At 40.9% G+C, this 27,895-nt stretch overlaps 1 protein-coding gene across 3 annotated transcripts in view; it reads right to left on the minus strand.

Annotated features, from left to right (window-relative positions):
* Window positions 1–27,895, minus strand: part of LOC111152679 (leucine rich repeat containing 28) — a 156,273-nt gene that overhangs the window by 40,656 nt on the left and 87,722 nt on the right. For 2 of the 3 annotated variants that reach the window (XM_022511238.1, XM_022511240.1), the window contains exons 6-7: window positions 19,262–19,468; window positions 2,019–2,121 (exon numbers count right to left, since the gene is read on the minus strand). In XM_022511238.1, the coding sequence (XP_022366946.1) occupies window positions 2,019–2,121; window positions 19,262–19,468 (310 nt within the window). The remainder of the gene's footprint in view (window positions 1–2,018; window positions 2,122–19,261; window positions 19,469–27,895) is intronic. The other variant, XM_022511241.1, reaches the window with a different exon arrangement.

Raw genomic sequence — 27,895 nt, forward strand, 5'->3', positions numbered from 1 at the left:
TATTAGAATTCAGAGTACGGGGTGCCTGGGTGGCTCAGTGGGTTAAACCTCTGCCTTTGGCTCAGGTCATGATCTCAGGGTCCTGGGATCGAGTCCCACATTAGGCTCTCTGCTTGGCAGGGAGCCTGCTTCCTCCTCTCTCTCTCTCTCTGCCTCTCTGCCTACTTGTGATCTTTCTCTGTTGAATAAATAAATAAAATCTTAAAAAAAAAAGAATTCAGAGTATGTTTTCCCATATAATATCATATAATTTCAGGGGTGCAAAATGGATTAAATGATCTTTTAATGCACTGGCCAGGAATATAACCACCAAAATTGCTTCTAGAGAGAAGTACATCCTGACTTAAACCAACAGACTAAAAATGCCTTTTGGATCACAGTTCATTTGTAAATGGGGCTGCCTCTATTCCCAAAACTACTAATATCACAAAACCAATTATTTGATACTATCCTTTGAATAATTATTTTTCTTATTACTACTTCCAAAGGAAGATGCTATAATAAATTATAATAGTAAATGCAGACTACTAGCTAATAATTTTCATATTTCATCCTACCTATTTTCTCAAAGAAAATTAATTATAAAATTCACTACTTCTGCTACCAGATACCAGTCCTGGGATGAAAAAATGTCTCTCAGCATGTGTAGAACTTTCTGGCAGTCAATCACATCCAAATCTATACAACAAAGTAGAAGGCTCTTTATCGTAAGTAAAAGCTATTCCGTAATTGTGCCGGCGACTCGCGTGCAGTCTCTGAAGGAGCATATGCGGGAAGAACTGCCTTCAGCCTTGGAGCTCGTTTGCATCATTCCGTGTATCTCGGTGATGGAGGGTATTTTCTTTTCCACTTGGAAGAACTGGGCTGTATTACAGATCCTTTAAGAACTCATTAGGATTAATGACTGAGTAGTATCACAGCTGTCACATAATCAGCTGTCGAGAAATCACTGAGCTAAAAACCCCACCGCATGTTCTATTATCTCTGCTTCACAGAAGGTTCCGAAATACATCTCTGAAGTTGCATTTCGTCAGCCTATATGGGCCCTTCGAAGCGTCATCGAAGGCTCTTCCAAGATAACAATGGTATGATTTTTCCTAAGGGAAGGCCACTACTCCAAGGAAGGCTTCTCTGGAGGAATCACTGCTCAGGGCCCGTCCCCTGGAGCCAGGCCAACAGGGGAGTGGCTGTCCTCCATGCACAAGCTTAGTGTCAGCTCTCTTCCTGCCAGAACTACATATAGTAGGAGCCAGCTGATGCAGGGTGTTGGAATCACAAGGACAGAGTCACATATGCTGGCTAAGTAGCCTTGAAGGTATCCCAAGTATCCTTTGGCTGTTTATGTGAGGAAAGGCAGGCCAGTTAAAAGTAGGTTCTGGTAGTTGAGCTGCCCTATATTAATCTCACACCACTCTGGGAAACACTTTAAGGTGATTCTGTCCCAACGTTATAGAAGGAGAAGCTGAAACCTCCTTTCTAGAAGCCTGTCTGGGAAGGAAAAATTACTGCTGCTCTGACAATAAAGGCCTATCATTTCCTTTGAACTGAAACATCTGTTTTGGTTGCTAGAATCATGATTCGTATTACAAGACTATTTCAAATGTTGCATTCTAAGTATTTTGAAACGGTCAAGTTCTAGATACTAGGGCTCTTCCTACAGTAGAACTGTCACTGTAGTGGAGGGCAAGAAAGGAAAGCTTTTAAGATCACGCTGATTCCTCCAGTTTCAGTGACTGAGACTATGGAGCTTATAACTGTACACATGGATTCATTTTTGATTGGAAAATAATCAACAACTTGCTCACTAACTGTCCTCGATATATAATACTATAAATTGCTTGTCTAATATTCTTAGCTTCTAATTGTATTTGGTTTGATATAGTAAGGCCAAAGACAGAATTGAACAGGGTGATCAAAAATGCTTCACCTATTTCTAAGTTACATGAGGACCAAACAATGAAATTGAAATGAATATGGCAAGAGTTTAGCGAAAGCATAAAACATGAAGTCAGCCTTACCCACTGCACCCGATGACTTTATTGTACAGATAGGATGGCAAGCCTTTCAGGTGAATGTTGTTATCCACGTACACGTACTGTAGTTCTCGAGATCGACCTAGATCTGGATTAGAAAGAAAAGAACTATAATTCCTAGAAATATGTACCAGTATAATGTGAAATGTAAAATGTAATCTATGATATTAGGAAAAATCAAAATTTCTGTTCTGGAGGACAAGTTATTAGAGATTTAACTGAACTCTGAGTGTGAAACTATGTCACCTGGAATGTTAGATTCTGCATCAGAAAACGTGACTGTAGAAAAATGACTTAGCCCACCTGGACCTTGAGCCCACCTGGACTGTGAAATGAGATAACTAGGAAGAGATTATGATTAGATTTCCTTCCCACCTAAAAATTCTGTGGCCTTTTACAAATAATTGTAATTTAAGAATAATGGTGGTTGTAGGTCTGCATTCAGTTTCATTTTCCTCCAATGGAAAAAAAAAGTGATATGAACAAAGTTTGCAGTCAGATTAGCCCGCCTTAGTTCTATCCCTGTATCACCTACTGTGTCTCACCTTCCCTGGGCAGAGAGGGGGAAGCAGAGGTGAGGGAGGGCTGGGGAGCAGATCCTGGCTGGGCTGAAGTCTCTAGAGTAAGGCCAATGTCAGAATGGAAAAACTGCCCTAGGCTATAGGGGGAGGAAGAAGCAAAGGGAACCCTAAATGCCAGCCCCCGAGTGAGGGGTGAAGATGAGGTGGACAACACTTGCAGGCCAGTGAACAAGCACTGGAAAGAGTATTGTTACAAAGAAAACCACTGGTCCAGAATGGAGTTGCTTATGCTAGGCCACGTCACCAAACCAGGCCTTGATACCTAACCTAATTGCAGTTTCAACCTCCCCCAGGAATGTAACCTTTAACCAGTCAACATGGACTTTCCCTGTGAGCACTAGGAAATTTACTGCCTAGACCCGATCTATTCCCCTCAGCAGGGCAACCTTGTCTAAAACAATGCATGCTCTCCTGATAGTTTTCTTTTGATTGCTCCCTCTCTGCCTATAGAAACTTTTCCTTTCCTGCAGCTTGACGGAGCTCCTTCAGACCTGCCAGGTGGGAGGCTGTCCCATTATCACCTCATAAAGCCAATGAGATCTTCAAATGTACTCAGCTGACTTTTTGTTATTTAACAGTACGTACCAGGAAGGGGAAGAGGTAAGAGAGAGGGTCCAGAGAGAAGGGTATGCAACAGGAACAGGTGTGCCAGAAAGAGACAGATGCCAGATGTTTTCCAGGAGCAGCTGGACAATGAGGGAGCAATGGCTGGAAGGAGGGGCTTGGTGAAGAGACAAGCACAGAGTACGGAAGGTGATCTCTGGCCAACATAGGCAGCAGAGACACTTCCAAGCATTGAAGTCATTCCTTTCTGCCTTCCGTGTGCCCAAGAATGCTGGGCGGGGTGGGGTGGGGTCGGGGGGGTGGTCTTTGTCTTCACTGCCATAGAACAGAGTCCTCAGCAGCCTTCCTAAACCCTCTACTCCCTGAAGCAAGAACACTATCTTTGAAAAATTTTCTGGAGTTTTGCTTGTGCCAATAGGCAATAAGCTGAAAGACATCTCTTCCACGCCCCCTCCCTCCACTCCTTACCCCCAGACCTGCAGTTTGGGAAAGAGAGAGGCCCAGATAGCTGAATTAGGAGGTTCTTAAATGTATTTACATTTCAAAAGGAAACCCATGTACCCATTAAGTAAGACTTTAAGGATAGAGATATGAATACAATATAATATAGATGGAGACAGGCAGGAAAAATGATACAAATCACTGCTCTAGGGAGGCCTGTAGAAAGTCTTATGGGTTCACCTATGGGTTCTGGACAATCAGTTCCAGAAAGGGGGGTGGGTGACAGAAGACTGAGGTGAGGAAGGGTTCCTTGTGGAAGCAGGTAGGGAAGGGGCCATATAGCCTCCTCCTTCCCACTGCTTGTCCTATCAGAGTGATCCTGATAATCCATCCAGGCCTAGCACTGGAGCAAGACACAGAAAGAGGAACCAAAGCTGGGAGTGCTGGGGGGCATCAAAAGGGGAAGTGGCAACTCTCAGGGAGAAAATATAATTTTCGGGCTACTGGCTAGAAATGCCCCTCCCCAGTGTGATGGCTTAACAGTATCTAACAAACAGAATAGGCAGAAATGGTGTGTGATTTCAGACAATAAGCCACAGAAGGCATTGTGGCTTCCTCTTTACTCTCTGCCTTGGATCACTCATTCTGGAAGAAAACAACTTGCTGGTCATGAGGGCCCCCCCCCGCAGATCTCTGAAGAGGAAATGGGGCCATCTTGGAAGCAGCGCCCCCGCCACCTGGCCCCAAGGTCAAGCCTTCAGATTACTACAGCGCCAAGGCTATGTAAATATCCTGGTTACTCCTCAAAATCTTGCATATTAATTTTAGCATCCACCAATGGATGTCGTTTGCAACAATTATTGTACAGTATTTATCTAACAATGATTTTCCATTACCATCTTTCTGTCTACATTTATTTTTTTTTTAGATTTATTTATTTAACAGAGAGAGAGAGATCACAAGTAGGCAGAGAGGCAGGCAGAGAGAGAGGAGGAAGCAGGTCCCCCGCTGAGCAGAGAGCCTGATGTGGGACTCGATCCCAGGACCCTGGGATCATGACCTGAGCCGAAGGCAGAGGCTTTAACACATTGAGCCACCCAGGTGCCCCTCTGTCTACATTTATTAATTGCCATTCTGTAAGGAAGAGCCTTCCCTTCCTTCCCATTTATTTGAATTTTATATCGGTATGGATCCATGGGTATTTATTTTATCACAAGGTCTAAAAACCCAATACCATTAGGACTTATTTTATCAGTCAAAATGTTCCAGTTGGCAATTAGGAGCAGCTTGAGGTTGGCTCTTATGTTCTTCTAACAAGTTTTCATCCTTTTTTGAGCACTTCCTTACTTTCTGCCACAAGATGTTCCATGCTCAGCTTGTGTTTTCCCTCCTCTAACCCTGACATCAACTACTTTCTCCAAGGAGCCTTGACTCCTTTTCTTGAGGCGTAAGTGTTTACAAACCATGATTGGAGTGCCATTTGTGCTCATTAGTATGGGAATGCCATTCCTTCTAGGAGCTCATAGCAGACAGACCTATAAAACATATGGAAGTGTACGAATCCACGTGTACACATGTACGTCTACATCAGTATTGCTGGAGGCATACCCTTGGCATCAATCACTCGAAGTGGACTTGCTGGGTCAAAAGACAGGCAGATTCTTGGTGCTTCCCTCCTGAAGGATTCTACCAATCTGCTTCCCCCCCCAGCAATGTATGAAGGCACTGCCTTTCTCACAATCTCAGCTTTTAAAGCATGTTATCCTATTTAAAAGTTTTTGTCATTCTGATAGGTGAGAAATGATATCTGGGCATTGTCTTAATTTGCATTTCTCTAATTATGAGTGTGAACATTTTCAAATATGTCTAAGGGCCATCTTTACATATTTTTTTTGGTGAATTGTCTGTTCCTAGCTTATGCGTCTGTTCTCTCACTTATTAGCCACATGAGCAAAGCTTCAGTTTGCAAGGAGTTAAATGGCACAGTAGTGCCTAGCCTCTCAACCTTACCAGGTTGTTATGACAACTGAATGTGAACGTAATCTGTGAAAGTTAAATCACTACACAATATTTTTTGAGGCATCAGAGTATATAGTACATGTAAATAATGTATAGTCTTACATTAGAAAACGTGTATAACATATCTACTGGCATAACGGGCTAGAAATTTATAGAACATAGATGGAAAAAATAGAGATAGAAATACCAGAATCCACTTGCACTGGAAAAGGCCTCAATATAACCAAAGAATTCGTTTTCTAGATTTCTTCACTACTTCTCTGATGTGCCTACAAATCCTGTCATCACAAACAGACATCTGTACACTTGAAAGGCATATAGAAAACTGGAATTTTTCCAAAAATGAAACTACATTAATAAAATGCAAAAAGCTCTGGTTTCAGATTTGCCTTTTGGAGCCCCTACGGGACTTGAGGAAAGATTCTTTCTTTCTTTTTTTTTCCTAATTTACTTACCTGACAGAGATCACAAGTAGGCAGAGAGGCAGGCAGAGAGAGAGGAGGAAGCAGGCTCCCCGCTGAGCAGAGAGCCCGATGCGGGGCTTGGTCCCAGGACCCTGAGATCATGACATGAGCCGAAGGCAGAGGCTTTAACCCACTGAGCCACCCAGGTGTCCCCTGAGGAAAGATTCTTGAGCTTATGTGGCAGTGAAGAGTGGAGGATACGAATTAATGGAGTAAGGAACAGTCTTGGAGTCCGACAACCTGGGTCTGAATCCTCGTTCTTCTATTTACTAAATGGGTGTCCTCAGTTTCCCTAACCATATAAAGGAGAAAATAATGCTCTTTTTTTCTTCATAAAGATTTATTTATTTTAGAGAGAAAACACAAGTGGCAGGAAAGGAGAGGAGGAGAGGGAGAGTGGGGGAGAGAGAGAGAATCCCCAGCAGACTCTCTGTTGAGCATGGAGCTGGATGCAGGGCTCGATCCCATGACCCTGAGATGGCGACCTGAGCCAAACCCAAGTGTTGGACGCCCAACTGACTGAGCCACCTAGGCGCCCCAATAATGCTATCTCTTAAGTTCAGTGAGAATTACTAACAAAGTTTCTAAATTATCAAGCAGAATCCTTGGCATACACCTTCTCCAATATATGGCAATTATTATTATTCTCATTATTAGTAGGTGACATATTTGGAAGTGTGGCCCTACAGCAGAAGGCCAATTAAGAGAGAATTCTCCTTGGCATGTAGCAAACGGCACTAACACTTTTCTACAGTTTAATTGCGCAGAAAAGAGTCGGAGGCAACAGCCTCTAGAGACAGGGATTCATCCCCTCGAGTCAAGGACACAAAAATGGGACATGACAGAGGAAGCACCTCTCCCCTCTAATACACACAAAAGAGCTTGTGCAAATGAAATGAGGCTACAGGCAAGGATCATAATACAAAATTAAATAAAACCTTTACACTGGCTACTTCCTATATGGTTTTGTCTTCTTTCCTATCCTAGTTTTATAGGGGAAAAAAATGAAGAGTCAATGATTTAAAAATGCTATTTGGTTTAGATCTTATCTTAGATTTTTCGATAGTCCAGAGAATTCTTTTCCTATCTCCTGACCACTTCGGGGAATGCCCCTTTTTACATATGCCCCTAATGGACTGAACTGTTTTCCACTGAAGCTGAAAGTGGTGATCAAATCCATCACACAGGAGTAAGTGTAACACCACACAGTCATGAGTATTCAATATAGACCCTTAACCTTTCCACCTGACACAATCTCGTCCAGAGTAAGAAAGCAGTACTGACGTCACAGGCGTCAGAATGCAGTCTGAATCCTGGCTTTCCGCTTTCTAACTGACTCAGGACATGAGGGGCAAATCCAATGCTCCTGGCCTGTTACCTCCTCTGCAAAACCAGACAGTAATACTTCTCTCACAGGCTTGTCAAGAAGTCTCAACGATGTATACAACACCAGAGGCATAATCACTGGTTCTCGATACATCTTGTCTTTTACCGCTCTCCTCTGATTACAAGGAAAGATCACAAAAGAGTGCAAGATCATAAAGAGAAGTGGGCAACTTTTGCTCAGGCTGGCCCAGCACAGCCGACGGGCCAGGCCGAGACCCCTCAACACCTGGCAAGGTCACAGGCTGTCCCGGCAGAGCTGTGACAGCCTCATGACAGCATGCTCTTGGCCAAAGACTTTCTGCTTGCAAAACCCCAAGCACCATGGAATGGCATTTTGTAATCATAATGAGGCTGAAATATAAGTATTTTCTGTCTTACTAAACTTTGAAATATTCCTTCTGTTCCTAAGAGAGAAATTTTTCACTTGTTCATGAACTTTGGAAAAGACCATTCGCGTACTAGCTAATGAGCTGGTTTGTTTTCTTCCTTCTGTTAATTTTAATATACTCCAACCTTGCATTCAGTATACCAGGTAATACTATTTTTTAAGGTTCCTGTGCAAAAACGCTCAGTACATGAACTTTATAAAGCAAGGAAGCTGTCCATATGCATGCAGAGACGCTAAAGCAACAAAGAACTTTTTCATGTGGCTTTTAATAGTGCTGTACTGTGTCTAAAATGTTTCCCCCTTTTTCCAGACGCACAGATCAAAGTATTGTTAAGTAAGAAATTAGCAAAAGCTAGCAGTCCTGCACAAACTCCAATTCTTTTTTTTTTTCATCTTCAAGGCCCTGGCATATGCAGTGCACATGGCTAAAGGAGGAACAAAACGCTCCTGTGTAGCTAGGTTACTGTTCTTTTTTACTGTAAAAGCAAGCACGGAATGACAGCAAGGGCCAGAACTTAATAGGTAGGATCTGTTTACTGCACACTTACCAGTATGAAACTCATTTATTTTATCGGAAGGTGAATGATGTATCCTCTTCCACAAAATGATGGGGTAGCAGAAACTATACCATCAAAGCAATAGACCCATATAGGTTGTTTGGAAGACTCCGTCCATGTCATCTCAAGTATCCATCAGTCAGATATAGTACTTATTAGTCACGATTACATTTTTAATGTAATTATAAAATGTGGGTTTCTTCACAACGAATTCAGAGTAATTTACAGTGCATTCCAAAATCATCTTAAAAACAAGTTTAAAAATTTACCTACATGGCTTTTACAAAGAGAACTTTGCAACCGCTTTTTCAGAAGAATAACTTTTAAAGTATTAGTTTCTTTTTTAATTACTGAAGTACAGTTGACATACAGTGTTAGTTTCTTTAAACATATGCACACATACTCCATTAAGTCTTTTACATAATCATATTCTTTCTGATCTACTCAACTTGCACAAAGATTTCACAGTGAATTATAATTTAATAAGATGCTTTCTACATAGATCATCGACAATTGTGAAAATAAATGGGTTTTAATGAATTTGAATGACTGAAGGCTTCTTTTGCTGTTGGTTTAAATATTCAAGCATCAGCATCTCTAATTCTTTTTTTTTCCCCTTTTTTCAGCACCTCTATTTGTGCTGCATAGTTCAAGTGACAAAGAAATTATTACAAGCAATGAGCCAGACACTGTGCTAGATGCTTGGGGTACAAAAGTGAAGACACACACAGTCCCAAACCTTTCTAACAGTCTAGCAAAACAATAAAAATAGCTCATGTTGACCCCATGCTTACATAGTACTTAGGAGTGACAGAGTATTTTAAATGGATCTCATTTTATTCTCACAATAGTGCTATGAGTAGGTATTCATTTTACCCTGTTCCTGAGACTTAGACAAATTAATTAACCTTTCTAAGCCCAAGATCACACAGCAATTAAATGGCAGAGACAGAATTTAAAAGCAGATGGCCTGGTTCACTGTGATGTTAGCTAGACAGCCTCCCCAAACACGTCATTTCCATATAAGCAGGGAACTCCCACATCACGTAGGAGGTGGTGCTCCCTGGCACAGGGGTGGGGTACCAGAGGACAAGCACTGTGCCCAAGCATCTAGGTGTGACGTCAGGAGATACAACCAAGGAGACAGATGATGAACAAAAGAGCCCTTTGCTTCCTTTATTTTTTTATTTTTTCCCCCTTGTTTCCTTTAAAAGATCAGATAAGTGGTGAGGGTAGTTCGGACTTAGAGATTTACAGCAGTAATTTCAAGAAATATCAAGAATTCCCCTAGAGAAGATCCCAGAGAAGGAGACTTCATGCTGACTGCCCAGCAGACTCAGGAATTACGACACCGAGTCTTCCAGCACTGTGGCCGCCAGCTGGAGAGAACAATGTCTTCATTCTGCATCTCGAGCTGCTGCCCAGCTGGACTTGTACCTGTTTTTTTTCCCTGCCCCTCCAAACTGAAGAATTTTACTGTAAACTATGACTGATAGAAACTCCAGATTTTTGCTTTAGAGTCCACTGACAACATCTTCCAGATTTCCCTGGGACTGTACATTCTTGTCACTATTTTTAAAACTCAGTTCCAAAATCAAAGTAACAAAAACTTTGCTGGCAAAGATTCTGCTCAAAGATCTAGACTTCCTACTACTTATTTTTTTAACAATATATTTTTAATTTCTTTAAAAAGATTTTTATTTATGAGAGAGAGAGAGAGAGAGGAGGGTCAGAGGGAGAAGCAGAATCCCCACTAAGTAGGGAGCCCGATGCAGGACTCAATCCAGGGACTCGGATCGTGGCCTGAACCAAAGGCAGATGCTTAACTGACTGAGCCATCCAGGCACCCTCCTACTACTTATTTTTCTAAATTTCCTGTCTGTATTACTATATTCCCTATGCTGGGGTGCCTGGGTGGCTCAGTCGGTTAAGCATCTGCCTTTGGCTCAGATCATGATCCCAGGGTCCTGGGATCGAGTACCGCATCAGGCTCCTTGCTTAATGGAGGGCCTGCTTCTCTCCCTAAGCCCCGCTTGTGCGGGCACTCTCTCTCTCTCTCTCTCTCTCTCTCTCAAAAATAAATAAATAAATAAAATCTCATATTTCCTATGCTGTACATTATATCACTGTGTGTTATTTCTTTTATTACTGGAAGACTGTGCCTCTTAATCTACCCTTCACCTATTGTGTCCATCACTCCACCCCCTCCACTCTAGCAACCATAACTTTATTCTCTACAGCAATCTATGTTCTCTGTATTTATGAACAAAACTTATAGTTTATAAGTTAGACTGTTAGTTTGTCTTGCTTTTTAGATTCCACATATAAGTAAATTCATACAGTATTTGTCTTTCTCTGTCTGCTCACTTCACTTAGCATAATACCTTCTAGGTCCATCAATGTTATCACAAATAGCAAGATTTCCTCCTTTTTTATGACTAATACTCCACTGTCTGTATATCTTACATCTTCCCTGTTCTATTCATCTATCAATAGACACTCAGGTGGCTCTCGTGTTGTAGCTATTGTAAATAAGGCTGCAACGAACATAATGGTACATCGTCTTTTTGAATTAGTTTTTTCTTTTTCTTTGGATAAGTACCTAGAGGTGGAATTGCTGGGTCATAATATACTTCTATTTTTCGTATTTTGAGGAGCCACCATACCACCTTCCAGAGTGGCTACACCAATGTACCTTCCCAACAGCAGTGCACAGGGTTTCTTCTTCTCTGCATCCTCGCCAACACTTGCTATTTCTTATTTTTTGGATATTAACCATTCTGACAGGTGCGAGGTGATATACCAAATTGTGGTTTTGATTTGTATTTCCCTGATGATGAATGATGTTGAGCATCTTTTCGTATGTCTGTTGGCCATCTGGATGTCTTCTTTGGACAAATGTCTATTCAGGTCCTTTGAACATTTTTTAATCAGTTTGGTTATTTTTTGACATTGAGTTTTAGGAGTTCTTTATATATTTTGGATGTGAATCCTTATTAGGTATATCATTTGCAATACCTTCTCCCATTCAGTAGGTTGCTTTTTAATTTTTTTGCTGGTTTCCATCACGGTGCAAAAGCTTTTTAGTTTGATATAATCCCACTTGTTTATTGTTGCTCTTATCCTTGCCTGAGACAAATCCAAAAAAAAAAAAAAAATCACTAAAACCAATGTCAAAGGGGTTAATTGCCTATTTTCTTCTAGGTGTTTTATGCTTTTAGGTCTTATATCTAAGTCTTTAATCCATTCTGAGTTTAATTTCATATAGGGTGAAAGAAAGTGGTGCAGTTTCATTCTTTTGCATGTTGCTGTACAGTCTTTCTTCCTACAAAAATTCTTGAAGAGACTAGCTTTTCTTCACTGTATATTCTTGCCCACTTTGTTGGAAATTAACTGACCAGGTAAGTGTGGGTTAATTTCTGGGCTCTCTACTCTGTTCTATTGATCTACACATCTGTTTTCGAGCCTGTGCCATACTGTTTTGATGACTACAGCTTTGTAATATGGTTTGAAATCAGGGAGCATGACACTTCCAGCTTTGTTCTTCTCTCTCTGGATTGCTTTGGCTGTCTGGGGTCTTTTGTGGTTCCATACAAATTTTAGGATTATTTTTTATACTTCTATGAAAAATGCCATTGGTATTTTGATTGGAATTGTATTGAATCTGTAGGCTGCTTTGGGTAGTATGGACATTAGAACAATATCACATTTGTACCCCTTTAAAGAATGAGCAGCAGTTCTCTCTTGTTTTAAACTAGTATTTAAGAAAACAGGGCAAACCTTTTCATATGAATCACTTCTCCAGCCCCAAATCCTATTCCAAAACTTAGAGAAAAATATACTCTAGTGAACTTTTCTCTTCACCCATTAGCACAGTACAGCCAGTGTCTGGCCCATGCTACAGAAGCCATATTAAATAATCATACTAACTTCCTAAGAAAACCTTAAGGCAACAGCAAAGACCCACTGTGATGAAAGAAAAACAAAGCAGAGGTATCATTAAGACAGTCGAAAAGGGTTAGATGAGTAAGCAGCATGAAGACAATTTTTGTTACAAATACTTGCAAGAAGATAGGGTCCAAAAAAGAGCACTGAATATCCATTTTCATGAAGAAATACAAGTTATAATAACTATTCTGGAAACAAGGTCTGCATGGACTTTAACAGAATAATTCTCTCTCACTTTTTCCCATTACTAGTTTTTGAGCCTTGTTATCAAACCCTTCTTTACTCCTTCTTCGTTATGCCTTTGATTAGAGATATCCCCAACCATCCCCACAGAACATGGAACAGAACACAATTTCAGTGGCATGTTTGGGTCTTTCCTTGGAAAGCAGTCATCATAATTTCTATTCAAACATAGGACTAATTCCAACCACCGGGACTTCTGGTCTGTACTAGAACAAACTTTTTAAGCACTGGGACTTATTTAAGGCCACACAACTTTGCAAACAGTTCCCATTAAACAAAGACCTCAAGGCGGTAGCTCTTCAAACTGCAGATCAAATACATTCATGGTTCAGCAAAGTACAGTTTACATTCATCTCTGAGTCTGAGATCACAGGATTATTAGCTGGTTTCCATCTAGTTTCCACATCTAGTTTGAAGTTTAGTAGTTTCACTGTGTGGACTTAAATACTTTCTTAAAAATAGGAAAGAGCAATTCTCTTCTAAGTCAGAGCACACGAGAACGAGAAGCATTAAAAAACCAAGTACAGTTAACAGATTTGTGTCGAATACGCCATTTGCAATGAAAGAAGGGGCTGCTCCCGACTTGGCATAAACCATAAACCATTTCGGTTTTTTCTACACAAGGTATCTAACCCCTATAAAGGAAAAAGCAACCACCAGTACTACAGAAAACTGGAGGGAGCTCCCGTATGGGATCAAAGGGCTGGTTTTACCTCCCTATCAAAGTCACAGTGTATAATCCATAGCAGCAATGGAACGGTCGCCTCACCCACAAGCGCCAGTCTTCGGCACATGGAATAACTCTTCCAGAGGAAACAACACTCTGTACTACCAGACTCTCCAAGGACTGGCTCTAGGACTGGTTTAGAAACCCAAATGGTTTTCTATCAGCAGAAAGATATTTTCCACTAAGTTTTGGGCTCACTATATGCTAGTTTATGTACTAGAATATTCTATACATGTCATTGTCATTTGCCAAATGTTCTTGGTTAAGAATTCGCTCACTATTTTTCTAACTGTCAAAAATCCCACCTGCTGGGGTGCCTGGGTGGCTCAGTCAGTTAAGTGTCTGCCTTCAAGTTAGGCTGTGATCTCCGGGTCGTGGGATTGGGCCCTGCACTGGACTCCCTGCTCAGTGGCGAATCTGTTTCTCCCTCCCTCTTTAACCCTAACCACCCCCTCTCAAATAAATAAATAAAAATCTTAAAAAAAAAATCTCTCTCTCAAGTAAATAAATAAAAATCTTTAAAAAATTCTACCTGCTAATTTGGGGGGCAACTTTTGTCTCCTCATTTTCTTAAACTACAGGAGTTACTGACATTGAGTTTAAATGACATAGCGCTTCCTGGGGGCCAACGAAAGGATGCTCTTCCATAGCCAATTTGTGCCTGGGCAACCTCACAGTACTTACATCTATTATTCATCATTAAATAAGTTGTGAACATTACTGAATAATCGGGCTTATTAACTATGCAAGAGAGACCAGGAAACACCTGGTAAAAAAGCCTTAGAGGAAACAAACAAACAAACCAAAAACCTTTCCTTTGTATTTTCCTACACTTTCAGAAGCCCAGAGGTGAGTCACAACTCTGGGAGCTAATAAGTGTGAAGAACTATACTGAATCAACAGCAAATACTCTCATTTCAAAACCTCTAGTAAATCTCATAGCATGAGGCTCAAGTGATTAGTTTCCCTGTCCTCTTCAGTGATGGTCACCGCTGTGGAGAAAGCTTCTGCTTGTAGACTAATGTGTCACGCAATTGTCATGGTATCGTTAGAATAGGAGCATCCTTCTTTCTTGATGCAACTCTTCATCTTAAAAAGACTGTCCTCAAAGAGCGTTATGGTTTACCTAGTCTTACTCATTACTTAAGCCATCCTACATATACCTTCTGCAGTTGTTTTCTGAGGATGCTAAAATAGGACATTCTTTTAAGAAGTCCCACAAAAACTTGTTTTTCTTCTAAGCCAACTTTCTGTGGCAGGCAACTGAATTTAGTAAGTAACTCCCCAAAACAGGATTCCCACCTCCAATCCCAGACAGTGATATACTAGCACCCATTTCATAAGCCTTCAAGTTCCTGTACTGTGCTCACAGAATCACACTGAAACAGAAGAGACTTCTATATGAACACTTTAATTGTGTGTGTGTGTGTGTGTATGCATGTGCGTGTATACACACAGTATCTCCTAACTACTGTAAAGAGACATCCCTATTTGCTAGCTTTCCAAAAACAGTTCGGTTGTTGAGGAAAGGCAGTGCCCGCCCCGGGATGCTCCATTTGACTCTGTCCGCCATGGTTCACAGCATTAGACGGCCTCTGTTTATCAGAAAGGAGTTCAAAGAAAGCTTTCAAGTGCACAAACTCTGTGGTGGGACAGCTATGGATTTAATTCCTTTTCTCCAAAAGACCTAGTTGAATTCCTTTCCAAAGCCACCTTCGTGGTATTAAAAAACAAAACAGAAAAACAAAACTCCCACAAAACCCAAAAACAAAATGGAGAAGATCGCTGATATTTCTGTCAGATTCACTTTCGTCATCTTCACAGATTATCCTGTCTCCAATCTCCCGAAGCCCTCTTTGGCTGTCTCATGGCGGTGCCACTCTCTGGCGGTCACTCTCACTTCTTTACAAAGGTTCACCCTATATAACAGGGGACAAAGGCTTCCTAACCCTGGGCTCCTGCTGTCCTCAAAGAATCAGTCTGAGGCCCTGGCGGAGCACTGCTTCAGGCAGCCTGTTCCTTTCTAAGTGGATAATTTCTACCCTCCTCCTCTTGCTTGTATGTCTTTCTCTGGTAAAATCAAACCTTATCCACAGGCCTAAGTCCTGCCAGGGCCGTGAGCCTTGTGAGCCGGGATGGCACCCAGAGGAGTGTGAAACTGCTTCCGTCTCCTGGGTGTCCGTGGCCCCAGGCTGGAGAGCTGTGGTCACCTTGACTGCTGTCAGGGACCCTCCTCAGAGCCCAGGGCAGATCCTCCTTCCTCATATGCTTTTTGACACCATATCAACCAGTTCACAAAGAAAACCTCTCTGAACACAGAAGGCAAGGTTTTGGTGTGACAAGACATCTAGAGACAGAGAGCAGTCGGCAAGGCTGTACTCAGCACTGAACCTGAGTGCTGAAGAAGAGATGCTCGCTCCTTGCCCACATTGGCGCTTACCACGGTGCACAAAGAAGATGCCCCAGCAAAAAAGTACCTGAGACGCCAAAGCAGAAGAGCAGCTAGGCAATGTGTAATGGACTGTCCCTTCGACCCAATGATCCTTTCTATGACCTTGCACCAGGCACTGCCACTCTTGCCATATGCTGCTGGACGCATTCAGCATGCCATACAAAGCAAACCCAAAGTGGTCAAGTTCCTATTGGAATGGCTTCTCTCTTCTCCCAACATCACTGTCACCACCCCCACACACAGGCTTGGCTGTGTCATTGCTAAAATGATAGGTCATCAGAGTAGCAAATGACCAGGGTAATAAGGAGCGACGGCTGGATGAAAATAGTGAGGTAGAGAGGTAGGTAAGATGAAGGGCTTGGAGCCCAGCTGGACTTGAGACAGGACCTACAGGCTAAAGATTGGTAAACAAGATTCATTTAGTTTAGAAAGTTTGATTATAGGGGCGCCTGTGTGGCTCAGTGGGTTAAGCCTCTGTCTTTGGCTTGGGTCATGATCTCAGGATCCTGGGATTAAGCCCCATATCAGGCTCTCTGCTCAGCAGGGAGCCTGCCCCCCACCGCCCCACCTCTGCCTGCCTCTCTGCCTACTTGTGATCTCTCTCTCTGTCAAATAGGTAAAGTCTTTGAAAAAAAAGTTTGATTATATGTGGGATTCTCGGCAGAACCTGGGCTCTAGAGCCCTAGAGCTAGATAGCATTCTGGTTTAAGTGTACCTTTGGTATCGGACATGAGAACAGAGCTGTGGATCAGAGCCACAGGTAGGATGGAGTCAGTTGCTGGATGAATGAATGGTTTAGACTTGAGACAAAGCATATCTGATGGAAGAAACAAGAAGACAAGAAAAGCAAGTTGTGACAGCATAAAATTAAGGAATCAGGAACTCCACGGAGGTTGAAGGGGCTTGGCAAAGTAAGAAGAATGGCTAACACCAAGAAAGAACTAGGTAACAGGTCTCTGGCCTAAACTTTTAAATGATTTTTCTTGCTGTATGACCGGCTGATGATAGACAGATTAGAAATCAGTAACTGGGAGCACCTGGCTGAAGTCCTGATCGGGCAGGTGAGACAAAGCTATACCCTCTGGCAGACCGACCCTACTAAGTGAGTAGAGACAGACACTGAGTTGGGCCAACTGGAGTGTCCACGTGAGTGTTTGAATACAAAATGGCTGTCCAAATTTGACACTGGAGGTGGCTACACAACTAGAAAGATGTTCAGTATAATTCAACCCTATTCCTATCTTTTTTTTTTTTTCTTTTTTTTTTAGAGGAGGGAGAGAGGTATGGGTGGAGGGGCAGTGAATCTTCAGCAGGCTCCACGCCCAGCACAGAGCCTGACGTGGGGCTCGATCTCATGACCCTGAGATCATGACACGAGCTGAAGTCAAGAGCTGGGTGCTCATCCAACTGAGCCACCCAGGAGCCCCAAGTTCAGCCTTATTCCAAATGAGGTCCCTTTGCAGAGGGATCATGCCTGGGATGTAGAGACAGCATGTCAAAGTGGAAAGAATGAGGAGTTTAGATCAGACAGAATCTCTGTCTCTCACTAGCTGTGCTTTTGGGTAGGTTACTTAACTTCTTTGAATCTCAATTTCCTCATCTGTAAACAGGTTGTCAATAAGTTTTGTAATAACAGGTTCTGTAATAATTAAATTAGAGAGCCTCTGTACCGTGCCTAACAGAATACCGAATTCAATAAATGATTGTTCTTACAAATAGTTGCAGTACGATTACTCATGGAGACACTCCCTGTAGATGTGGTCAGTAGTAACAACAACAGTAATAATAATAATTCTATGAACAATAGTACCAGCAACTCCAGACTTAACAAGCGAATCTGTTTCTGGGAACACCTGGGAGTGAAAGCATGGTTGCCTGTAATGGGATGTGCTGCCTGACCTCGAATGCTGACGTCAGACCACTGAGTTCTACGTCACGCAGATCAAATCATCACATCCTTTACTTCCCTCCCCACCTTCCCTGGTTCACGGATCGGCCTTGCCTGCAACATCCTGGCCATCCGTTGGTAGGGAGTTGGCATCGGTACAGGCAGCAGCTCTTAGGAAGTGGTAAATACACGTTTTGGGGGTTACTAGAGAGGGTACAAATATGAGGAGGACGGAAATTTTAAAAAGCAGGATATGGTAATCCAAAAGCTCTATCTTCTCAGTTGAGTCATCTGCATTTGTATGGGGCTGTAGCGTTCTTACAGACACGCTATCTTATTGGACTTCAAAATAACTCTAAAGTCAACAGGATAAATGTTATTATTTCTGGTTTACAGAGAAGGTAAATGAAGCTCAGAGACGCTCTGGGGGTTTACTCCAGGGCACCACTGCACGGTGGGGGGAACCAGGGGAGAACCTGGATCTTTGGATTTGTAGGTTGGTGCCTCACTGCTGCAATGGTTTCACAACATGTGGTTTACCCAGCAGGCATTTTATTTTTTAAATCTATTTATACTTGATATTTTTCTCACTTGAAAGAAAACTCTGGTTTCTTAGAAATGTAACTTGCCTCTGAAATGGTCTTACTTCATTTTGCTAATTTTATAAGTACAAAATTTAATTATATTTATAGAAAAGTAATCTTTTTAAATTGGATAATTATTCGGTATTACTCAAACTGATTTTCAGATTTCCCAGTTATTTTTAATTGAAAATAATATGTGTACTGTATTATGGTAGGAAATATTTCCTCTCAGGGACTAGTAAATTATTCATTTCACTGCCATCAGGGATAAATTATTCATTACAAAAAATGCTTTTATGAGTACAATCATAGGAGGCTTACTATGACAGTGTAGGGTTCTGTGGGGCTTCCTATTTTAATTTTTTTTTTAAATGGCACCTTTGTTTCTTACAAGTTAACAAAATAATGCAATTCTCAGTGAAAATAAATGTATTCTTTTATTAAAATGGGCCTGCCACAGAAATCTATGGTGAATAATATGTTATGTGTTAGCCAGTGTGACATTTCTAGCTCAGCAGGCAGTTTGGCCAATTGTAAAGTTTTAAAAATTGTGTAGTCTGGTTATCCGACAATACTAATCATTAGGACACCCAATACAAATTTTTCTCTGTAGAATTCAACATCTAGACAGTATCTTTGTACCAGTAGCTATCCTTTCATATTGCTCAATATACCCCATCAATTTTGTGGTCTTATATATACATACATACATGCTTTCATTAGAGTACATCATCTCCTATCACCTGTATTTTGTCCCTAAGCAACATTTACGCACAGATTTCCGTTTTACGATATGAAATCCCGGGCTGAAATTAACTTTGTTAACCGGGATTGATGCTTTGTTCACGACAAAAATGGATTTAGAGAGGCAATTCAAGATAAGCAGAATGAAGGAAACTACCCTATCCTTCCTAGTCAAGCACACAAAGGCTTTCTGTCTCCGTCTTTGGCTTTTTTGGCTTTGCCGGCCGAACACGATCACTTACCAAGTGGCAAAAATGCGAGACGGTTTCCAGCCATGGAGAGCTCGTTGAGGCTGGGCAGCTGGCAGAGATGACGCGGCACGCACCATAGACGATTGCGGTCCGCGGTGAGGTACTGCAGAGAAAGGCACAGGTGAAGCCTCTCGGGTAAATTTAGCAAACGATTGGTAGAAATGTCTAGTGTCTGCAGCTCCTTCAAATCGCCAACCTCTACAACCAAAATCAAAATTAAGATAAATCGCATCCTGATTAGATTAAATAAAATGAATCAATACTGTTAACAGTTCAAAACAACTAAAATCAGTCGCTGTGGCTATTTCCATAGACGTGAATGCCAAGGTAGGCAAACAATCCGACAGAGGTAGGTGTCTTTAAATTAGCCTGCTCGAATTTTTTTTTGGGTTTGTTTTAATGGAGAAGAATGCTCGCCTGGAAAAAGGAGAGACACAAAGTAGTGGATATGAGCCAGAAGTCTGTTACTATGGTTTCTGCTTCTTGATGAATCAAAAGTTGTTGCTGGTGTGGGAAAAGAACACTTAACGGTCACTTCCAGGTACCTGGGCTTTGCCGCTCTTGTGATTTTACCTTCTAAGTAAATAGTAGGAGACTTAGAAACAAATTATAGTAACCCAGCAAGTGCACTTTGTTTATGTGAACTAGACAGAAAACTATCTGGACTGAGAATTGAGATGCCTCTTGGAAATGTTCACAATGGCGAAGAATATAATGAGATGAAATTGTTGGTAGGCAACAGTTTTAGACACTGTTCAGCCACGTGGTTCCTTTTTTAAAAACCCACTCCAAGTGTACACATCCTATGAAGATTTACTTTCATTCCATCCAAATGAAGTCTTTCCATTCACTTGAATATTTCCTCGTTAATGATACCGATACTAGTAATCTGTTCCATGGTGAGTACAGTTATGTCCCTGTATTACACCAAATCCCTGGGTCTGAAGGTTGGGAAGTTCTTTACAAGGTACTTTATCCTTTTCAGGAAAAATCACCGCCATGAAGCCTCTCCAGGAACAAAAACGCTGCTAAGCAGTCTCTAGGGAATGGACCTTTACCCTGTGAGTTTCATCTGCTCAAAGCTCCAAGGCAAGGGTCGTGTAGGGCAAGTCTACTTCTTCTACGTCGTGGAACTTCCAAGTTGAAGTCCACGGAGGGTGTCTCTTGGCTTTATCTAATCCTGACGCTGTTCCATGAGCCATTCCCGTCGGGGTAAGGTTTCCTGTGTTCCCACCACTTTATTGCAACACCCTGGGCAATCCCAGTTTGTTCAGGGTTTGGGTTAGTATTAGCAATGTCTTCTCTCCTGGACAGAAAATCTCCCCTATGGGATGCCCGGTTACACAGACTACGTTTTCTTACTGCTACAGACCAGGATCTGGCAAACTCGGGCTCCCAGGCAAAATCCCTATGCTGTCTGCAAACTAGTTTTTACATTTTTAAAAGATGGCCAAAAAAACCCAGCAAAAACAGGAACAAGAAAGAATATGTAGCAGAGACCATATGTGGCCGGCAAAGCTTAAAAATATTTATCATGCCATTTGCAGAAGAAGTTTGTCAGTCTTCGTTAGAGACAGTTACCCAGAGCATTTTTAGTAACTATTTTTAATAAAAGTAACACAAGTGCAAAATGTATTAATTTCTAGTTATTTTTATAACATTATAAGGGATTTGTGCTGGGATATTCATACTGCATTGCCCAATTTCCCCCCTGCTGAGCAATGTAAGCATTTGAATACGGGCAGGGAGGATTCAGGGAACCGTCTATGGTGTTTAATTGGAGTTTTGTTCTGTTTGAACCTAACTGATGCACACGGGAGTCAATTTCTTTCTTGGTTCCATTAGCACAGTATTTCAGTTAAGTATGCCTGCCAATCTACCTACCTAATTCATACACACAAAATGCTTCTAATTTGGGATGTGTGAGGTGAGGGAGTTGAGGGAGGAATCATCATCACGTCCTAGCACTGGATAAGCAGCAACTAGAAACCTTCCTCACCTCGCTTTGTAAAGTGACTACAGGACCGAAACAGTACAGAAGTGCAACCAATCAGCTACACACCATGGGGTCAAGGTACAGAGAGAATACGACAAGGTCTCCGCCATTGAGAATCCTCAGACATACAAGAGACAATGTTTGGGGCAGCTGGGTGGCTCAGATCATGATGTCAGGGTTCTGAGATCGAGGCCCACCTTGGGCTCTGGGCTCAAGGCAGAGTCTGCTTGAGATTTTCTTCCTCTCTCTCTGCCCCTCCTCCCACTCACATGTGCTCTCTTGCTCTCTCCCTCTAAAATAAATAAAATCCTTAAAAAAAAAAAGAGAGAGAGAGAGAGAGATGATGTGTGATAGGTCGTCAGAGAAAGAAGAGGTAGATGAGAGGTGGAAGAAACTTTTGCAAAATGTACTGGAGGAGCCAGGCACTTGAATAGCTGAAGAGGAAAATGGACACAGCACTGACAGCAGGGCTTGGGGGCGGGGCTGAGAGACCAGGAAAGGAACGAAGTGGAATAATAATGGCGCAGGCCCAGCGCTGTTGGGAGCCTAACAAGTATCAAAGACACCCATGGGAGAAGAGTAGGAAATAAGTTCCTTGCGAGGCCTTCATGCAGACACGAGTGACAGTGAAACTGGGGAGAGATGCGTGGACTCATGGCAGTGAGAATTTGACATCTCCTACAGATTCCTCCAGAATAACAGCACTCTTTAGAAGAAACCAGAATGATGAATATATAAAAAGCAGTGGAATGGAAAGGGATTCTAGGCTGAGAAAGCAAGTAGACATTTGACTAGAACACCAGGAGTGTGACAAATGTAAAGAATTCCAGAGGTATTTTAAGAAAAGCATCAGGTACGCTTGATTAGAAATAGAAAACAGTGGAAGAAAAAAATGGTGAAAGATAATGTTAAAGCTTCTAGATTCTTATACTCTAAGTAAAGTGACGCCAATCCTAAAAACTTAATTTTTTAATGAAAAAATTAAAATTATATCAATACTTCTGAATTGCAGTATCTATTAAACCACATATTGAAAGAAATTCAAAAAATGTATTTAAAAATCCCTTGGGGGCAAGCAAAAGAAATTATTTTAATCATTGGTTATAAAATAACTAAACGTGTAAAAAAGTGTTTGGATATGGTCGCAAAAATTACTAAAGCTTGCAACTGCCCACCATTTTATTCTTCTAATAAAGATTTATTTATTTATTTAAAAGAAAGAGAGAGCAAGGGAGCATGTGAGCAGACACAAGTGGGGGAAGGGAGGGAGGGGGAGGCAGAGGGACAAGGAGACTGTGCACTGAGCAGGAGCCCTACACAGGCCTCAATCCCAAGACCCTGAGATCATGACCTGCGCTGAAACCGATAGGTGGGTGCTTAACCAACTGAGCCACCCAGGCACCCCAATTGTCCACCTCTTCAATTCAGCATTGCCTTACTGTATTGTGAGATGGGGAAATAATATTTGATTATGATTCTAAATTTTCCATAATGTGATGATTTACTTTTTACAGTGGTAACAGATCAATATTTACACTCTGCTTTGGCAGACATGCACACATACTTCAGAGATTAAAATTAATAACACTTTTGACCAAAAAAGGAAAACACATAATGTCAGTACCAAAGGTCAAAGTACTGAGGGATGGGAAAGAGAACGAAAAGTTGACATTTCTTACTTCCTATGTGAGATGAATAAAAGCATTTTATTAAATCTGAAACATGTAGGACTGCGCATATTAAATGCATGAGTACAACAAAAGGACATTATTCTTAGTAGCTTACAATATTTTGGCCTTTTCAAGTGTTATAAAAAACTTAAGCTATTATTCCCATTAAAGTACTGAGTTGAATACTGTCTGTAATGTGATTGGGAAATTAATGATTTTGTCAAACTGTGAAAGTATGTGGGAAAGAGAGAAATAAAAATTAAATAGCTTCTCAGATAGACTCAATTAAGCATAATTTTTACGACCATTTTATACTAGGATGCAAATCTAGGACTACATATGGCATCCTAACTTCAATAATTGATTAAGAAATATACTTGCTTAAGCTCAGCCAATGCAAAGTGTATTTTTCCCCCCAAATTTTATTCAAGTTCTAGTTAGATACCATACAGTGCAATGTTGGCTTCAGGAGCAGAATTCAGTGATTCATCACCCACATACAACACTCAGTGCTCATGACATCTAGTGGCCTCCTTAACACCCATCACCCATCTAGCCCATCCCCCACCCACTCCCCTTCATCCCCCTCAGTTTATTCTTTAACAGTCTTTTTTGTTAAAGATTTTATTTACTTATTTGACAGACAGAGATCACAAGTAGGCAGAGGGGCAGGCAGAGAGAGAGGGGGGAAGCAGCCTCCCTGCTGAGCAGAGAGCCCGATGCGAGGCTGGATCCCAGGACCCCGGGATCATGACCTGAGCCAAAGGCAGAGGCTTAACCCACTGAGCCACCCAAACGCCCCTCTTTTAGAGTCTTTAATGGCTGTTTCCCTCTTTTCTCTTTCTTCCTTCCTATCTTCCTTTCTTTTTGTTGGTGTGGGGGAGGGGAGTACATGTTTAGAAAGCAATTGGGTCAAACAAAAGTTATCTAAGATTCTAACTTAAATACAAGAAATAGAAAATAAGCCTGGTGTAGCAAAATATCAGGTAGAAATAAAGAAACAGAATCCAAAGTGTGGGCTCCAGTTAAAAACTTGAAAACACTCAGCCAACATAAATCTAGCAAAAGTGCTCAAGTCTGAAGATGGCACCGAGGCCAAGGCAACAGGATGAAGTAACTCTTCCTTCATTCCTGAAAATCCAAGATTCCTGCTTCTGTCACATCAGTCAGACTGAAAAGCTTGGAGCATCTCTTGTAGAGCAGGTATGCTGACAACAAATTCTCTTAGTTTTCCTTTACTTGGGAGTGTCCTTCTACCACTGTAATTCCTAAAGATTATTTTCATTAGATACAGAACTCTGGGGTGACCATTCTTTCCCCTTAGTACTTTAAAGATGCTGTTCTATTGTCTTCCAGCCTTCATGGTGTCCAAGGAAAACCCTACAGTCATTTGAATCGTGGTTTCTTTAGGTGCTTTCGAGATTGGTTCTTTAACTTTAGTTGTTAGCAGGTCGATTATGATGTATCTGTAAATGACTTTTCTGAATTTATCCTAGTTGGGGTCAGCTGAGCTTCTTAAGTAAACTCTATACCCAACGTGGGGCTTGAACTCACAACCCCAAGATCAAGCATCACATGCTCTACTGATGGAGCCAGCCAGGCCCTCTTAGCTGAGGTTTTTTTTTTTTTAAAGATTTTATTTATTTATTTGTCAGAGAGAGAAACAGAAAGAGAGAGAGGGCACACAAGCAGGCAGAGTGGCAGGCAGAGGCAGAGAGAGAAGCAGGTTCCCCGCTGAGCAAGGAGCCCAGTGCGGGACTCGATCCCAGGACCCTGAGATCGTGACCTGAGCCAAAGGCAGTGGCTTAAGCCACTGAGCCACCCAGGCATCCCTTAGCTGAGCTCTTTAAATCCATAAATGTATGTCTTTCACCAAATTTTCTGTTATGCCATTATGTCTTCAAATGTAAGAGTTACTGAAACTGGGTAAATATAATAGACTATTTGTTTTTCTCCTTTTAAGTGTTTCGAGATGTGCAGGACTGCTGAAGGCAAAAATCATAACATTATTGATATGATTTTCAGTGTATACAGATGTACTACTTCTGGTAAGTATAACACAAAGGTGGATGGAGGAAAGCAAAAGGAATTTCCAAGGAGATTTTGAAAGATATCTATAATGTAAGTTCCAATGCAGAAAAGAGATAAGCCCGGGGTACCTGGATGGCTTAGTCAGTTGAGCATCCAACTCTTGATTTCAGCTCAGGTCATGATCTTGGGGTCAGGCCCCAAGTCAGGCTCCACTCTCAGCTCACCACTGCTCTTCCCCCAACTTGTGTGCTCTCTCTTTTTCTCTCTCTCTTTCTCTCTCTCAAATAAATAAATAAATAAAATCTTCAAAACAATAAAATAAATAAAAAGATAAGCCCCAAAAGCCAATAAATGAATTCAAACAGAATACTAAAATACATTTGAGTAATAACAAGAAAGGCAGTAAAGAAGGAAGAGACAAAATCAGAGGTGACAAACAGAAAACTAATAATAAAACAGTGAGCTTAAATCTAATAAGGTCAATAATAACATTAAAAGCAAATAGCCCAAGGATACCAATGAAAAGAGATTACTGGATTGGATTTAAATACAAGATGCCAGTATAAAAAGAATCCATTTAAAATATAAATACGCGGATAGATTAAATATAAAGTGATAAAAACACATGCCAGGCAAACCATAACCAAAAAAGAAACAAAAAGAAAAGCTGGACCTTCCAGCAGATGGAGTGAGGTGGATGCCAAATCCTCTGCCCAGAAAGTAACTATAAAATTACATGAAATTGTCAAAAGCAACCATTTCTGTACTCTGGAAACTGACCAAAACTTTTCAACAAATGGAAAAGCACATATTCATGAAAAACTATGACACTTCCAATAAGAAGAAGAGAAGTATGTGACAGGCTCACTTGGGGTGGTTCCCATGCTTCCACCCAGCCTGGTTAGTACAACAGTCCTAACACGGCAGGGCAGGGTGCAAACAACCGGCAGCTTCACCGCTGGAGGGGGCTGACACGATCTGGAACAAAAGGTGAAAAACCCACACCTAGTACTGTCCTTAATAATTAGTAATAATCTTGGTTGCAAGTGAACATGAGAGGCTGAGGCATGTTCTGGGTTGAGGCAAGCAATAAATCGGGCAGGTAGGCCAGAAATTTAACAGTGAAGCAGCCCAACAGAAAATAATAGGGTACTCTTGTACCCTATTACTGCCTAATTATTGTACCTTATTACTGCCTAAATGTAAATGGCTTTTGAACCCACACACAGATCTATTGAAAGAGGATAGAAGCCATACCTCAAGGTGTTCAACCGCCAAGATACACAGAAACAGGCACAAATCCTAATAAGCTAAGCTTAAAAATAAGAACAAAAATAAGGAGGGAAAAAAAAAAAACATAGAGACATCACCACAGAGACATCAATGGTCACAAATTGTGGGGAAATGGATTTCATATTTTTAGTCAAGGCAAATTACTATGAATAACAAATAAGTAAATAGAAATAGCAATACTTCTCAGGTGGGGGGGAAATCAGAATTCAGAATTCCTACTAATATATTATTTAAAATGTCCATTTTAAAAAATTACAAAACATGCATTAAAGGAAAGTATAACCCATACTCAGGAAAAAAAATGAGTAAATAGAAAATGATTCTAAGTGTACCCAGATATTGAATTTAGCAGACAATTACTTCAAACCAGCTCTAATAAATACACTGAAAGAAATAAAAAAGTGGCACCTGGCTGGCTCAGCCGGGTAGAGCATGTGACTCTTGATCTCAGGATCATGAGTTCAAGCCCCACATTGGGCCTAGAAAAGGAAGGAAGGAAGGAGGAAAGAAAGGAATGAGGGAAGGAAGGAACAAACAAATGAACGAACGAATTAAAAAGAACAAGTTTGGGGTGCCCGGATGGCTCAGCTGGTTAAGAAGCTGCCTTGGGCTCAGGTCATGACCCCCAGGGTCTTGGGATCGAGCACCAGATTGGGCTCCCTGCTCAGTGGAGAACCGGCTTCTCCCTCTCCCTCTGTCTGCCACTGTGCCTACTTGTGTTCTCTGTCAAGTAAATAAATAAAATATTTTATTTTATTTTTATTTATTATTATATTTATTTATTATTTATTTATATTTTTTATTATATTTATTATTTATAAAAATAAAAAGAACAAGTTCAAAGAAGGAAAGCATGATGATAGTGACAAAACAAAACAAAATAAAAAAAAACCCTGAAAATCAATTACAAGAAGAAAACTGGAAAATTCACAAATACGTAGAAATTAAATAACATGTAACTGAACAATCATGAGTCAAAGAAGAAATCAAGAGAAATTTTTAAAAAATGCCTTGAGACAAATGAAAACGGAAATACAACATACCAAAACTTATGAGGTATACAACAAAAGCAGTTCTAAGAGGGAAGTTCACAGCAAAAAATGCCTACATCATGAAACCAGAAAAAATTCAAATAAACAAACTTAATTTTGTATCTTAAGGAACTAGAAAAAGAAGAACAAAGCCCAAAGTTCACAGAAAGAAGGAAATAATAAAGATCAGAGTACAAATAAATGATATAGAGATTAAAAATAGAAAAGATCAATGAAACTAAGAGCCGGTTCTTTGAAAAGCTAAACATAACTGACAAAACTTTGGCTAGACTCACAAGAAAAAAATAGGAGAACTCAAATAAATCAGATCAGAAATAAAATAAAAGAGGAGACTTAAAACTGATACCACAAAAACACAAAGGATCATACGAGATTACTATGAACAACAATACGACAACAAATTTGACAATCCAAAAGAAATGGATAATCTACCTACCAAGAATGAATCATGAAGAAACAAAAGATCTGAATATACCACACACTTTACTAGTAAAAAGACTGAATCAATAATCAAAAACCTCCCAATGAACAAAAATCCAGGATCAGATGTCTTTTCTGGTGAATTCTACTGAATATTCAAAGA

This window comes from Enhydra lutris, unplaced genomic scaffold (assembly GCF_002288905.1).
Source record: "Enhydra lutris kenyoni isolate GAN:26980312 unplaced genomic scaffold, ASM228890v2 scaffoldscaffold29, whole genome shotgun sequence".
Classification (NCBI taxonomy): Eukaryota; Metazoa; Chordata; class Mammalia; order Carnivora; family Mustelidae; genus Enhydra; species Enhydra lutris.